The sequence below is a fragment of the Gymnodraco acuticeps genome, unplaced genomic scaffold (assembly GCF_902827175.1).
Source record: "Gymnodraco acuticeps unplaced genomic scaffold, fGymAcu1.1, whole genome shotgun sequence".
Classification (NCBI taxonomy): Eukaryota; Metazoa; Chordata; class Actinopteri; order Perciformes; family Bathydraconidae; genus Gymnodraco; species Gymnodraco acuticeps.
Window position 1 is genome coordinate 32,501 of NW_022990818.1, and position 16,641 is coordinate 49,141.

A 16,641-nucleotide genomic window follows, 5' to 3' on the forward strand; every position below is an offset into this window, starting at 1 on the left:
AATATTTTATTCCCGGACCCCGGAGCACATCACTAAGCAGCCATAAAGGAGCAGTAAGTTAGCCCCACAGCTTTCCTTTAGATAAATGGTCTCGTTTTCTGCTGGATGTGAGAGGCAGACAAACAACAGTCATGATAGATGTGCGGCCAGTGTAATGGAAAATGTGGTGTCCATGACAATCAGTATGATCTCTGAGGCAGAAAATGAACAAAGGGACTGCTCGGCACATGGAGTCAATCTCCCTGTTGTTTCTTTAGACTGTACTGTTACTGTGCCCTGATGTGTCTCTTGTTTATTAGCTGTTTACAGTCTTATCAGTGTGCCTGTTAGGCAAGTAGCCATATCAGTATTTACTGTGGTTTATTCAGTGATTATATAACGAAGAAAGAGTTTTCCTCATCTCTTTTTGAAGTTGTTTATTGAAAGTTGTTCAGATGAAGTGCTGCAGTGGCAGGGTAGCGAATGAAGAGGCCGGTGTCGAGTGTTTATTGGAGGTTTTTAAGCCCAATAGTTTTATGCAAAACTTCAGTACAGCCAGCTTAACACAGATGGTGTACATTAAAGTTACAGTTTTAACAATAAATATGCTGTTTGTGCAATCTAAAGGGAGTCTCGGAGCCTAAGGAGTACATACTCTGTTCATTATCAGTTTCATATTTGCATTGTATGCCTCTAATGTGAAACGTTTACGTGCTTTTTATGTTCAAAAAGCTCTTTATTTTTCTCATACTGCCTGTGCTGCAGCACCTCTTTTCACCCTCTGTCTGAAACCAGAGCCCAGTCTGCTCTGATTGGTTAGCTCGCTGACCCGCTTAGAGATGTCCCGTCCCTTAGCAAATCAAGAACAATCTGTTGGAGTGCTAGCCAAAAGAAGCACGAGTGTTACATAGTGATGTCACTATGTTACAGAAGTAAACAAAATAGTCCAATGGAGGTGTTTCAGGCACGGGGGCTAAGTCTTGGCTAAGTTTAATAATGGGTAAGGAGTTTTTTTCCTCTATCAACTTAAACACGTATCATTGTAGGAAGACATCCCAGTCAAAACAGCGTTGCTTGTACAGCTAATAACGTTACTAGCCCTTTTTGAGAGCAGTAACTATAACTATTACTAGTTACTTTTTAAAAGTAACTTGCCCAACACTGGACCTGCCCAGCAACAAGCAACACAAGGATACAAGAGTGACTATTATAAGAGAGTAAGTGTTAGATATTGGATTTTCAGATAAGGACAGAAACGTGTGGATGACAGCGGGAATCCAGATAATGTTACACTGTGTGTAAAATGCTGCTCAAAAAGCCAATAGTTTCATACCTGTGTGTTACTGACTCTAGTTTCTCTCTTCACAAATCCATACTACAAACCTGCCTCTCTTCTTCAGTCTCCTGCTTCCCTTTATTATTTTTGGTAAAGCAGCACACAAAGCATAATCTGTTAAACATCCTGACAGGGTTGTTTTCCACAATTCAATCTATCTCTGTCACACCTTTCCATTGGCAAGAGAAGCCGGACGAAGCAGTTCATTTGAGGCAGCTGCTGAACGCCGCGTGTTTGTCTTCAGTGTGTGAGAAGCACAGCGGTGAGCTCATGTGGTGAGCACTGTGACTCAGTGTGTTTCTGTTCTGTGCCGGATGGAGCATCCTGTCTGGATGCCTGTGTAGTTTGCAGCGGCTCACATGGCACAGAGGGTTTTCTTGCCGTGCCAGGAGGGAGGGCTCACAGATGGTGAACATTACATAATTGCAGCCCCAGGAGTAATTGAAGACGCTGCGGCCCATGGAGTCTGTATTCAGGCTGAGTGCTGGGGGTGTTTATCTGCAGCGCCACACATTTTGTTCTTTGGAGATGACAGGTTTCTCTCCCTGAAGCCTGTAAAACTCACCCTCTGGATGGCCAACATATGTTTGTTTGTCCACGCCTGACCTTTTTCCTCTCATCTGCATGATCCAAATGCACTGGTGGACTCAGTACTCATACTCTAGTAACAGCACCGATACCTGCGCCATCGCTTTTATTGAAAGATTTGAGAGTTAATTAGTTCAGGATTCAAACAGCATATAAACATCTGATCCATGGCAATGAAGCCAAACTAAGTTGTATTTACTTAAAATAACAATAAACTGTATTTAACAGTTCCTTTCATTGAAGAAATGCCTCAAAAGGTGCTTAACAATATGGGAAAGAAGGCAAAATGAACATAAATCCAGGGATAGAGTCTCAAAGTAATGGACAATATGATTAAATTAAAACATACTGAATAATAAAAAATATTGAAATCATTACCCATACTGCAGCATGCACATACTGTAGACATCAGTTTAAATTACAGCAGCGTAACTGTGTCTGCTAAATAAATGTACTGCAGTAGAACGTATTCCCAAAATGTAATAAAGTAGAATTATGATGTAGCAGAAAATGGAAACACTCAAGTACCTTTGAGAACTGTATTTAAGTAAAAGTTATTTGTCCAAAGTCAGTAACTGTCTAAATCAGGGGTGTCAAACTCAATTTCATCATGGGCCACAAAGGGCCGGTTGTAACTATATAAATATACATATATAAATACATAATATATATGAAATAATGTGTTATATTATATTATTGCCTTTGCATTGGATTATTATTGGATAGGGTAATAACTTCATAATTAACTACGTCTGAAAGCAGAAGTATAGGGCAAACAATTGAAAGTCTCTTCAGTGCGCATGTCACAACATGAGATGCATTGTGGGAAATATAGTTTATGGGCAAGCTGCTTCTGTAAGATAAGATAAGATGGACCTTTATTAATCCCCGTGGGGAAATGCAGTAGTTTAACAGCAACACGGTGAGATTGAAAAACAGGGCAGCACAGATTCACACAGATGAATAAAATTAAGGATAAATCAAAGATAAAAAAAAAAAGATAAATAACTATAAAATAAGAAATTAATTAAAATGAACATATATAGATATTCTGTAAAGTGGCATGTAACCGTATAATAAACGTATTATATTCTTTGCAAGCTCTTGAGGGCCACATAAAATGAAGTCACAGGCCGGATTTGGCCCCCAGGCCTTGAGTTTGACACCCCTACTCTAAATGAAACCCAGTTATGTTACCTTCTTCTCCTAGAAACATCATTTCCTTCTTTCTTTTCCTGACTCCTCACAGATCTCTTATTTACAGTATCTCCTGTACGCTTCTCCCTCATTGCTCTCTGTCATCTCTGTGTTTCCTCTCTTTGCTTCAGATCAACTGTGTGACGTTCCCTCGGCCTGGAGGGAGTCCGGAGCAGCAGCTCCTGAAGCCCAACGAATGGAGCTACTGCGACTACTTCTGGGTGAGTTCTGCTGAACGTATGACCATGATGGACTGTGAGACTTTGGTGAAGATATGTGCCAACTTTATGTATACCTGTTAGGCACAACTAAATATAGTCTCTGTCTTCTGAAATCTATGAAAAGCAAGAAGTAGATGTGAGCACAGGCAGTGCATACAGGACACCTTAAATGATACATTGGCTGGGTCAGTATATACAGTATATATATAGCTTATTGCAAGTATCCGCATGCACGCGTTAATCAATATTTAACTAGACGCAGCTCAACAGAAAGCTGAAGATATGTCGGAGGTACTTTAGGAACAGGGGTGCTGTTACATAGAACACTGTCTTCAGCTACTAACACTCTCTACTTCAACCGACTGAGACTTGAACCAGCAACCCTTGTTTCCCAAGCCAAGTCAAGTAGACGCCGCCCATTTACCAAACCATAAGGCAGTGGCACCAATTCTAACTAACAAATCAGATGTTCCCATGTTCACTACTATCAAACACTTTGTGTCTCTCTTTGGTCCAACTTCCCAAAACGTCTGCACAAAATATAGTAAACAAGTTATAGTGAATATAGTTAAATATTAAATAGTTTTAGTGTCAAAAGACTATGAGATTGGACCTCAGAGATTTTTTAAGTGGATGAAAACTCTTTAATTATAACCATCACTTTCTTGGCTACCTTCTCTGCTCTGTTCAATTCCTTCAACTAAAGAATGAATGAATGAAAACATTTAAGAGGCAGTATGTGTTTTTGAACAGAACGCTGAACTTAGTACACTATCATGTCTGTTTATTCATTGCAGGTGTTATATTTCTAAAACATTATTGAATATTACACTGCCCGCCCACCAGAAAAGCACCAGAAGGCTCCTGTCAACACATTATGTTGACCTTTTCCAACAAATCTCTGCTGGTAAATGTAAAGTGCTGCTAAAAGCGTACATTAAATTATGCGACTAAAAACAACAATGTGAATAGAAAACAAATACAAATACAATTGGCTCTCATGTTGGATCGACCTGCTTCTCTGCAAACACAGTGATCATTGCGCTCTAAATGTCTCCCTAGTGGCGGCTGTAATTTTCACTTTCCATACACTTCCATAGAATTAGATTTCTATCGAAAAAGCCTTCAGAGTGCAGAATTGAGTGAAATCCGATGCCTATTTCCTGCGTCTTTATGGCTGCTTGGCTCCCTGTTTGTGTCATTGTCTCATGTGTTGTGCGTCCACTGACCTGCTGCTCAGACTTGCTGTTTGAAATAAATCCTCTGTTCCTCATCAGTCCTGTCACAGACAGACATGACACAGTGCCGCACCTCCCCTCAGAAACACACACATAATACACGTCCATCCATCAGGGGGTTGACGCATACACACACCAACGCATGTCCTCCTTGACATACACGAGTGTGAGTCACGTATAAACAACACAGAGGTGTCATTCTGTAGCGCTGATGCTTTTGAATGATGCTCTCCTCCTCCTCATCCTCAGACCGACAAGAAAGACCCACAGGGCACGACCTCGGTGGCGGGCTTCGAGGTCCTTCTGCAGAAGCAGCTGAAGGGCAAACAGATGCAGAAGGAGATGTCCGAGTTTATCCACGAGAGGTAACCGTTTCATTTCACACTGTTACACACACATCTGAGAGGCTTAACTCTTGTACCTCACTTTAAAAGAAAACCTGCTCGGATGTCCAGAAATGTCCACAAAACTGACAGTTATATCTTAAAACTAACATTATTGTGATGTTAATAAGGAATTCAATTTATAAAGCACCCTTTCATATAATTTCAATGTGCTTGTTATGAACAGTCAAAAAACGTGTCAGTTTACAACAAGTTTGTATACAATTAGAGACCGAAATGAAACATTATTCTTTCAGTATTTCGCTATATTCTTTACTCTTTAAATGGAAATGTGTTGACAAAATGCTGCTTTTTTTAATGGAAGACAACACACAAGATGAATTGAAATATACAATACCCTTCAGATTGTGTCACTTGTGCTGAAAACTAAACTAACCATACCAGCTGTTTTAGGAAATACTGAGATTTTTTTAAGAAAGAATATGTAAAATGTCAAAACTTAGACTTCATTTTAATGGATTTTTGTTATTTTTTTCTAATTCTGGTAAATGTTCAACCTGCACACTCACTGTACTTCTTGTTAAAGAAAATCAATGAATGCACCTTCTTGGTGTTCAATAGAGCTGTCAGGATTGTATCTCTGCGTTATCACCATCAGTATTTGTAACTCTGCATGCTTTTGTCCTTGAGGTGAAACTATGGAAACTGAAAGTTAAGATTTACAGAATGAGTCACTGAATCAAAATATTTATATTCAGTTGGTTTTTATTAGTTCATTGCGAAACAGCACAACTTAAACAAAATAAAAGACCAAATCAGGCCGTCCATCACTCATGGAGAGTAAACATGCTCTGGTGTTGCCTTCTCTGCAACCATCTCTCGAACACGTCCCAGCTGTTGCCTTGCAATATTCTCCCGAGTGACCTCCTCCAGGGCCAAAACCGTCCCTTTTGAACCCATAGCCCCTCCCACAGGCTTACCGTCAACAGGTGACACAATTACCTCAAAACCACATTGTCAACATAAAAATCCGACCCAAACATAAACAGGTTAACTACCTCTTAACACAATCACTCCCCATAATTAACAAACGCAAAATAAATAATAAATTGCATGGTTCATTTCACGGAAGAGAGCAGGAAGTGTGTGTGTCTGTGTGTGTGTGTGTGTGTGTGTGTGTGTGTGTGTGTGTGTGTATGTGTGTGTGTGTGTGTGTGTGTGTGTGTGTGTGTGTGTGTGTGTGTGTGTGTGTGTGTGTGTGTGTGTGTGTGTGTGTGTGTGTGTGTGTGTGTGTGTGTGTGTGTGTGTGTGTGTGTGTGTGTGTGTGTGTGTGTGTGTGTGTGTGTGTGTGTGTGTGTGTGTGTGTGTGTGTGTGTGTGTTGTCAGTGGCGGAGTCAGTCACTCTGTGATCCGCTCCGTCACACAATTTATAAGGATGTTAAAGGGATCCAAGCGTTTTTGTTACAGCAGCAATTAATGCTTGCACCCTGTTGTTAAAGGGCCTATAGAACTCAACTGGGCACGCAGAATATGAATAGATGAACTGCCACTGAATCTGAAACAGCGCTTAAAAAAACAACGTGACTAATTAGGAGTTCACATTTTTACATCCGATCTCACGCCTATCTATATAATTAGCCCCACCCACTTGTAAAGCTCCATTCACACTCTAGTCCGAGTCGTGGGACGGTAATGAGGGTTGTTCTTCCCTGCATGAGGTCGCAGGATCACTAAGATTATGCAGTCCAACAGAATACTTCAGTAGGATGTATGCCCAGCACTGACCTTTCTGTGTTGGTTCGCTGTGTTTCTTGGTGCTGCACAGTATCCGAACATTGAGTCAAAGAATGGGCCTCGTGACCTTCTTTAGGTGTGGACGGTAAATGTGAGATCTGTGCAGGAAGTGAATGTCACAAAGGGTAAAAACATGGACTCTCTGGTTGAACGTCCCTCAGGGAAGATATGAACTTCAATCTCTGAAAGTGCAGATTTTTACATGAACACAGGTAATGGCTAGATATCCGCCTTTGCAGCAAATTGTAGTAAGTAGGCTCTCAAATGTTACGTAATTAGATTCATGCAAAACAAAAGTGGATAAAAGGCAAAGGAAATTGGAAAGAAAAAAGAAAAGCCAGATTTACTATTATTATTTGTATTTATTCATTTAATACTTCCCTTATGTATGTTATTGTGTTTTGTATTTTGATGTGTTTGACATTTTTTTTTAAAAACGTTATTATATAAATAAATTGTAGAAACTAATAAATGTAAAAGCTGGACGTGTAGCTTTGCCTATGCCTTTTTCATCATTTTTAAAGTAATTGCTTATTATCTTTTATTATTCTTGTATTTGAGTTCAAAACAAAGAAAATAAAGTATATCTTGATTTCTGTTGTTCTGCTGCAATGCACCTTTGAAATGAAGTGCGTAAAAGCATTTGACTATACCTCACTGAAGCAGCTTCTGTTCTCCCTTGAGCCACACAGCCCATCTCACTCTTTCTGTTTCAGGATAAAGATTGAAGAAGAGTACGCCAAGAATCTCTCCAAGCTGTCTCTGAGCCCCCTGGCAGCGCAGGATGAAGGGTGAGTTCTGTAAACAGAAGCTGTGACACCACCGGGTGTTCTCCATCGCTCGCTCTGCAGCAATTGGCTATTGGAAATTGGCTTAGCAATTACACAACTGTGTCTCAAAATAGAGATTTTAAAATAGACTTAGTCACACACTACTTTTTTGATTCAGCTATCAAAGAGTAAAGTTTTTTGTTTTGTTTTCTGTCAGCAAATCGACACTGAAATCTTTGAGCAGATTTTCAAAATTCATAGATAAAAAAGATGAGGCTTGGCTGGAGAAGCAGTGATTTGGTTGCTCTCCAGCTCTGGAGTTTCCTCGAATACAGAACAGTTTTCTTTTGGCCGCAAAAATGAAACTAATGGAGGAACTTATCCAAGGTTAGATATCGATTGTATTCTGGTCAGACAATCAGAGAGGTTGTAAAAGGTGCGTTTCTTAACAATCACAATTTAGACTTATTTTTGTATGGCAGATTTTAGAATTGTGTCAGATATTTTCTACTACTATATGCTTACAATGGATCATTGGTGTCGGTTTTGTTTTACTTAGTAGAAGCAAAATGTAATTCAAATGTCCTTTGTGCTACTCAATAAGCAAAAATAGTCTGATTCATTCCTTCTTTTTTTTTTAAACATATAATATAATTGTAATGCTGTCAAGGTTCTGAGTTTGTTGGATGGTCCATACTTTAATAATGGATCTTGCTTCATAAACTTCATAGTTTTGTTTTGGCCCAGAAAGTGCCTTTATTAAAGAAACAGTGGTGAAATGGTGAGATACAGGGAGGACATTGCATGAAATGTTAAAACCTTGTTACCTGGTGGACGCTGCATATGAACCGTTGGATAGCTCATGAGTTAGAGATGGCGGCCCAACTACAAGCTTTTGTACATGTAAACTAAAAAGTAACTGATCAAACTACAATGTTTCCTAATGAAATGTGATGTAGTTAATGTAAAAGCTGTCATGATAAAAGTACTGATGGAAGTATAAGTATCTACAATTTGACTTAAGTGCAGTACTTGAGAAACGATGGAAACACAGCTAAATATACTTTTTTGTTCATAGCTAAACTGTGTGATTATTTGCTTTACTGAAACCGAGCATTTACTCCAAAAGTCAGTAGATAAACTGGATTTATTTGACTTGATGTTTCCTCAGGACTCTGGGAGAGGCGTGGACTCAGCTGAAGAAGAGTCTTCATGATGAAGCTGAAGTCCACCTCAAGTTCTCCAACAAGGTAAGATCTGCTCAGGAAAATGGAGGAGGCAATGCATTTATATCGATCTCATGTAGACGTGGAAACCATTCATTAATGGATTGAAAGTTATTCTAATCTGCAGCCATTTTTTAAAGTATTTAAGTAGACTGCAATTTTGGGGGTTTCTGATTAATGGTCAAACAAAGCAAGAAATATGAAGAATACACCTTCAGCTCTGGTAAATAATAATTGTCTTTTCTACCTATCCTTTTTGACATTTTCTAGACCAATTATTTATCGGTTTATAACGATTTTAGGTTTAAGGGTAAATAACACCTTAAACGCACAATAAATAACTGTTACCTGAGTACATGAAATAGTTTAAATATTAAATAATATATGTGTACATTTGCATTATTTTTTTTAACTCATCATTGTTTTTAGAATGAATTAATCAAAAATAACTGTTAGTTAAAATATATATATTAAAATGACTAAGATCTGAAAAATGTATTATAAGAATTTGGCTTTATTAAATGTGAAATATGACAGCTTATGAAATATGCATACTCTATACGAGATGAAGCGCATCGTTACCTTGATTCAAATTATAGATTTCTCTAGATTGAAATGTTTCAGATAACTTGGGTTTTGAGATGATGTACACAAATCATTAACATACACAACAATAGTCTCATTTTGAGACATTTAAATGCAGAAACCTTACATATTAGACATTTAAGTTAACCTTTGATAGCTCTCTAAATCACACACATGTACAGTAGTCCTCCTTCATCTCTGTGTGGATGCCCTTGGTGTGCAGTTCTCTGCCCCTTCAGGTCAGGTGTTAAATGTTTTCAATCATCTGAAGTAATGGACACTTGATCTGACCATGTCCCGAGGTGTCTGGGCTCGTTTACCTCAGCCTCGTCAGCGCTGACTGAAGAAAACGACCTGTCCGCGCTCCGATTAGCAGCCATGCAGAAACCGCACCGTGGCATCAGATGGAGCCTTAAATAACGCCTCGCAGCTCTTCAGTAGCCCTCTGTTGTCTGATTAATTAGTTACGTGTTGTGACGAGCCCCCACCCAGGGCAGTGAAGCCCCACGCTCCACCAGTGCTCTGACACGCTGCTTCATTATGAGATGGGTGAGGGGAAGGTAACGCGTGGTCAGGCAGGGAATGAGAAGTCTTATCAAGCCTGCTCGCGCTCTAATAAGCTACGTTTTCATCTTCCGGCTCTGGCATTTGCAGCAGATTAGCATTCTGTGAGGAGAGCCAACACTGCTGACAAGCAATATGTAGTTTATTGAAGTGTCATTCAAAATTGGCTTTTTCATATTTTAAGATAAGGGCTTGGTGGAAGAAATGGAAACGTGTAATCATATCCTTTATGGTGATAGATGTGCATTTGTAGAACAGGCTTTATTAGAGTAATGACGTTGTAGATGTTCATTTTAATGAGTGTCTGTTCAGTCACAAGAGTGTTACAAATAGGCTGTCTCTTGTGGTAATCCAGGAAAAGGCGTCACTGTTTGAAAATGAGATCCAGAAACAAACCTGGAACACCTGCTGATCAGCAAAGGTGCTGCAAATAGAACAAGACAACGTCTCAAAGAGGTTTTTATTAACTAAAAGGCAGTAACAAGAAATGTGTAAATTGTCAGAGAAAAATAAAGCAATGCAAAGGTTCAGTTAGTTGTAACAAAAAAGTAGTACTTAAATAGTAGCCACCAATCAAAAGAAAATCATTGTTCCGACAAGGAGCTGAGTTATACCTAAGCGATGTATCTGCAAAACAGGTCTTACTGTAAGGTAATCTAGAATAGTACTTGGGATATGGATTTATGTTTTCAAACTAATAATAATAATAATATTTAGGTGACTTTATTGAATTACAGGTGTGTGTTGTATTTGTTCTCATAGACCATCATTTGCTTAACACAGCACTTAATGACATGGTCGTTAAGCTGTTATAAGACTTGCATACACTTCAATACCGTACACGTGCCTGGTTAAGTGTCCTGCCAGAGGAGACTTTGAAATATTGACTGCAGGTGCTGGGGATCGAACCACTGACCCTGACTGGTAGAAGTCCATTTAACCCCCTGAGCCAGTCATAATATAACCAAAATAGAAATGCACTTGAAGAGTGCAGACCTCCCCATGCTGTTTCCTTTAGTGAAATATTGAAATATAACCCGCTATATATTCGATTGGGTCCTTTCTCAGCCCAATTTTACACTCTTTTACCAAGTTTTATAAAAAGTTGTTTTCCAGATTTCCTCCTGTGATTAAAGTGATGTTTTTTTTTATTTATTTGCCTTCCCTCGAATGACACAACAAGATGAAACCAGCAGCTGAGAGACTTTTTATTTTTTCCCCAGCTCCACTCTGAGGTAGAAAAGCCCTTGCTGACGTTCAGATGCGACAACTTTAAGAAGGACCTGAAAAAGTACGACCATCACATCGCCGACCTCCGGAAGCAGCTGGCGAGTCGCTATGCAAGTGTGGAGAAGGTATGCAGTCTCACGTGCTCACATATTATTAAATACATATACAGTATGATACAGTGCACTGTGCTTTTCAGATGGAAATGATAGTATTTGCAAACTGTTTGCCCTCCTTGGTCCAAATGGTGCAATCATTCCAAAAGTGAATCTCCAAATATGTTTTGTTTAGTTGCACAAGAACATGCACATCAGTGTTTTCTACATCTTACATAATAAAAGAGCTTCAGTACCGCCTACACCTGGAACATAATGGTATTTTCATGCTGCCTCCCACAACTACAATCATTGAAATAAATGTTGTCATTATGTGGATGATGTGTACTAACGCACACTTTTCCGTCTCCAAGATTTGAATCATGTATATTGACAAATGTGCAGCACTTATAGTTTGGTTTCTTTTGCAGATATTTAAAATATGTATAAATAATAGATCAGAACACTGTGGAGCAAGGTCACTCTGTATTTGAGTTAGCATTGCTTCACATATACAGTGTATGCAGTTAGTCTACTGCTGGCACATTTACTTATTTAAGTTATATTTTCTTAGACATGGGTATAGCCAGAAACTACTCAAGGCTTCTCAATTTAGCAATCTCCCTTTTTCACATTTCATTTGGATTTGGGAAAGAGACATGATAGAAATTAAAGCTCAATATGTAACAGCCGTTTTACTTTAATAATATGTTTATTGTTTGAGTATTTGCATAATGGTTTTGATTAAATCTACTTAATTATTCATTTTTCGGTATTGCAAATCAATATTAAGTGCTGCAGCGTTACAACAATCTTTAGATTTTTAATCCAATAAAACGCCACAAAACAATATATTAGAATAAGCAAAGAACTCTTGATTTGCACAAACATGAAGCAGGACATTTCCATTCAGTGTTTACAGTTAATTACTGGACTTAATACCAGCCATAAAAATCATTTCCAGCCATAAACAAACGTTTGGCTCGCTCTGTGCTTCACTGCATCAGTGGGTTGAAGCTCGGCCGCAGATTTTCTTGGCATCACTGTTACTGTATGTTTACTTTTCAAACACTGTTACACCAGTGGGCACCTCAGGAATGAATAGGAGGAAAGGCTCATTGGTACGGATTAAGGAAAGATTAAAGGATGGGATGATAAGCATGAAAAGGCCTTAATGACTCCTGCCATGTATGTACAGTAAATCTGAGGATTATGCTGAATGACTCATTGTTTCTACTGTATGTTTGCACATCCCACTGTGTGTGTGTGTGTGTGTGTGTGTGTGTGTGTGTGTGTGTGTGTGTGTGTGTGTGTGTGTGTGTGTGTGTGTGTGTGTGTGTGTGTGTGTGTGTGTGTGTGTGTGTGTGTGTGTGTGTGTGTGTGTGTGTGTGTGTGTGTGTGTGTGTGTGTGTGTGTGTGTGTGTGTGTGTGTGTGTGTGTGTGTGTGTGTGTGTGTGTGTGTGTGTGTGTGTGTGTGTGTGTGTGTGTGTGTGTGTGTGTGTGTGTGTGTGTGTGTAGTCCCGTAGAGCTCTGGCAGACCGGCAGAAAGATCTGGAGGTGAAGACCCAGCAGTTGGAGATTAAAATCAGCAACAAGACGGAGGAGGACATCAAGAAGGCTCGGCGGAAATCTACACAGGCAGGTCAGAAGTCACAGTCCAAACTTTGAATAAGAGCCAGTCCCAGAAGCCATGAGCCCAGTATTTAAACTTTCACCAAATAACTGCACTGAGGCACAAGGCAAGCACTCTGTTAACATCTGTTTCTTTGTGATTTCAAAGTCAAAGTCAAATAAATGATCTTGAAGCATTATTGTTTAGTAAAGTGTCTGGTTAGTCTAGGGATCCTACAGACCTTAAAAGTCTTTAAAGGGGCCTTATTATGCTTTTCCCTTTCCTGTAGTGTGTTATATAGGTTTTTATGCATGTACATGGTCTGCAAATCGCTGTGTATTTTCTCCCCCCCCCCCCCCTGCCTGAAATGCAATTGGACTCCTTTATTTACCTCCGAAACACAGTGATATCACTATGTAACACTCGCATTTCTGTTGGCTAGCGCTCCAACACATTGTACGTGAGGCTAAGGGGCGGGACATCTCTTAGTGGCTGACCAATCCCAACAGAGCCGGCCAGCTAACCAATCGGAGCAGACTGGGCTCTGGTTTCAGACAGAGGGTGAAAAGAGGTGCTGCAGCACAGGCAGTATGAGAAAAATAAAGAGCTTGTTGAACATTAAAGCATGGAGACATGACACTAAATGAACCTAAAAATGAGCATTAAAGGGCCACTTTAAAGGCATAGAATGGATTCATCTAAATATAAGGTTTTAATTGGTATAAATATGTTTTAAATCAATCTTTCAAAAGTCCTAAAAATGATCAAATATGATTCAGTGATTATTTTTGTTGACATTGCTTTGTTTAAAAATAATCTGCTAAATGTCTGTAGCATTAACATCACCTGACTCTGGATAGCAGAACATTTCATTTGATTTCTCAAATGTTAGTAAGTGCATTTCATAAAGTCTTCAAGTCTTACATCTAGTTTGCCTTAAGCTGTAGGAAGCCCCTATCTATTGTCGATTGGGGTAACCCAATGCAAACTGGATGTGGCGACATTTATGAACAAAATCACAAGCGCACGGTGCACTCGTGCAATTATCCCTAACAGCTGATTTTTTTATTACTGCCGATTTACAGAATAGATGTGATGCTTCTCTAATCATTCTTTGCATGTGATGGATTTAAATATGTGAAGGCAATTTTGTTTTGTATAATTTTACTGGTTTAAATTCGGAGCGACTAGTACAACAAGCACATCCAAAGACACGTCCCAGAGATACTCTTTGACATTTTAATAAGAAGAGTCCATTTTGTAATTGTTCTACTCAGGCGTCATCAGAATGTATAATTTCCTCCTTCTCTCCTCATCTCAGTAGGTTAGTCACAGACCACAGCAGTAATCAATAGCATCCACAGTTACAGTTAAATCATATCGGCTCTGTGTTGGTGATCAGTGCCGCTGCCTCAAGGTTGTAACAAATGTCATCACGGATCACTGCACCCTCACAGGGATGTGTTTACCTTCACTGAGAGAATACTAATACGCCTCAGGCATGCTCCTGTTCTTATATCTCTTCTTCAGGTTTCAGGATATACAGAGCTTAAATGTTATGGAATATTGTTTTCTTTTTTTAAGAACTAAGAGACATGGTATGTGAAAAAGCAATCCACTAGTCTTTATAGCTTGGTTTATACTTTAAAGACAGCCATGATAATGGTTCACATAAAATGATTCATCTTTGAATCAATGAAGCGTGAAATCTGAGTGCCCTCTGCTGGTCCTTAAAGGTTTTGAATTTGTAACACTGATTATTAATGCTACTACTATTTATTAAAATAATAATCACACGCATAAAAACAACAACATACATGAAAGCAAAAAGATGATAAAATGTTTGTTGAAATGTGCAGTAGATACTTTACATAAGTACACATTTGGAGTACCTGTACTGAACTTCTGTATTTCCATTTGATGTGTTGTAACTTGTGATCTACAGCAGAAAAATGCAACATTAACAATAATGCAACAGTAATATTTATCCAGAAACATCATATGTATGTAAAACAATACAAATGTTGAACATGATATGTGGATCGTTGTATATCTGTGGACTCTCAGCTGTCTGTTGACCTCTGACCTCTGTGTGTGTTCTCCAGGAGACGACCTGATGCGCTGCGTGGATCTCTACAACCAAACACAGTGCAAGTGGTTTGAGGAAATGGTCACCACCAGCATGGTAAGATCTTCCATTGGAGAGAATAGAAATCTGCATCTTAAAAAATGTACCTTACTAGATTCACTTAGAAACCCAGAATGAGAGATATTTTTCCCCTTAATGAACCACCTTAATCCTGCTCATTTGAAACTTTAATCAACTTTTCTGTTGTTGTTTTTAACCTACAATGGAAGTTTAAAACAATGCTTTTTATGCCTTTGTACAAATCAAGTGGCTCTCTTCAAAGCCGCCAGACTCCATTCAAACAAACAGTTAGTTTACCTGGTTCAGCTCTTTGTATTTACAGTAATGTGGTAACTGGCAAAAGTTTAGGAATTACTTTTTGAAAAATAAAACAAATAACCAAAATGTAAATGTTAAAATTGTAATAAAAAAAATCTTTGTTTTTCATATAAAACAGACAAAATCCTGGTAATTTTGACCCCAATATACTTGTTGTTTTTGATCTACAATGGACCTTTTATTGCATAGCATTAAGGTGTTTCGTTAAGAAGGAATATTTGAAGGGGGAACGTTTTTGCTTTTGTAATTATTATTTGTACACTAACAGCAGCTGGGTCAAACAATAAGGAAATAAATCCAATCTAAAATAAACACCAGGGTAATCAGTTTTCCTCTGTTACTAAATGTGATTCGTTGTTCCTCTTCAGGAGCTGGAGAAGCTGGAGGTGGAGCGGATCGAGTGGATCCAGCAGCATTTACGCCAGTACACCACTCTGAGGCACGAGACGGACATGTTCAACCAGAGTGTGAGTCCCTTTGCATAATATGAGATTGTTTTCCATCCTGACTAGCACAAAAATCAGGGTGTATGCTCTATGAAGAAATGTTCATTCAGGTTTATCTATAGTTTTATCTATCTATCTTTATTATTACTTTTTGTTTTGTTACTTCCCATTGTAAAGCGTCCTTGGGTTTCGTGAAAGGCGCTATATAAATTGAAATTATTATTATTATTATTATTATCTATAGTGTTTGTATCACCTCTGAGGGTTTTGTCTCTTCAGCTTCACACTGAGAATCACCCGTGCTATTCCCGCAGTGCTGACAGAATACGTCTCGCTAGATTTACAGGGTTTACTCTTCACCTCCTGAATAGATAAGCACAGCGTCTCGGTGGGTTTCTCTGAGGCTCAGAGTGTTAGATGAAAGGCTGACAGGGGAGACATGGACCGCAGGGCGCCTTCTGTCAAACATCCACTCTCACACCAAGTGGCACGTGAAATCATGTCAAAGCCAGTTGACATCACTGGTGCAGCTCATCATTTTTCTCAGCTGATAATTTGATCAATTATGGATGAAAAATATTACAAACTTTGATGTCCAATTGAGTTCTAGAAAACGGCAAAAATCCTCAAATACAGAAAATAATTTGACTGCCAAACTATAACTAAGACAAAAAATATTCGAAATATAAAATAGTACACTGGTGAATGCAACCATTGATGGCCACAGAGAGGCTGTGAGCTAATATTTGCCCAGCAAAAAATGAAAAGGAATACAGAATATGCTGTGTTTGTATGGTACAGAATGATCATAGTATATCAGTCACCAAAGTCCCCATCCTCCATCACTACTGTTCTGTGAATTCTTCTTTCCACCTTTTCTTCTTTCGTTTGCTATGCTAAGCTCGCTGCTGCATTAGCCTTATATTTAATGTGCAGATATCAGAATTGTATC

The 16,641-nt window shown here is 38.9% G+C and overlaps 1 protein-coding gene across 4 annotated transcripts in view; it reads left to right on the top strand.

Annotated features, from left to right (window-relative positions):
- The window catches only part of gas7a (growth arrest-specific 7a), a 45,245-nt gene that overhangs the window by 24,861 nt on the left and 3,743 nt on the right, over positions 1 to 16,641 (top strand). For all 4 annotated transcript variants that reach the window (XM_034232822.1, XM_034232823.1, XM_034232825.1 and 1 more), the window contains 8 exons: positions 3,232 to 3,321; positions 4,809 to 4,924; positions 7,414 to 7,488; positions 8,639 to 8,717; positions 11,066 to 11,197; positions 12,683 to 12,806; positions 14,882 to 14,961; positions 15,612 to 15,710. In XM_034232822.1, the coding sequence (XP_034088713.1) occupies positions 3,232 to 3,321; positions 4,809 to 4,924; positions 7,414 to 7,488; positions 8,639 to 8,717; positions 11,066 to 11,197; positions 12,683 to 12,806; positions 14,882 to 14,961; positions 15,612 to 15,710 (795 nt within the window). The remainder of the gene's footprint in view (positions 1 to 3,231; positions 3,322 to 4,808; positions 4,925 to 7,413; positions 7,489 to 8,638; positions 8,718 to 11,065; positions 11,198 to 12,682; positions 12,807 to 14,881; positions 14,962 to 15,611; positions 15,711 to 16,641) is intronic.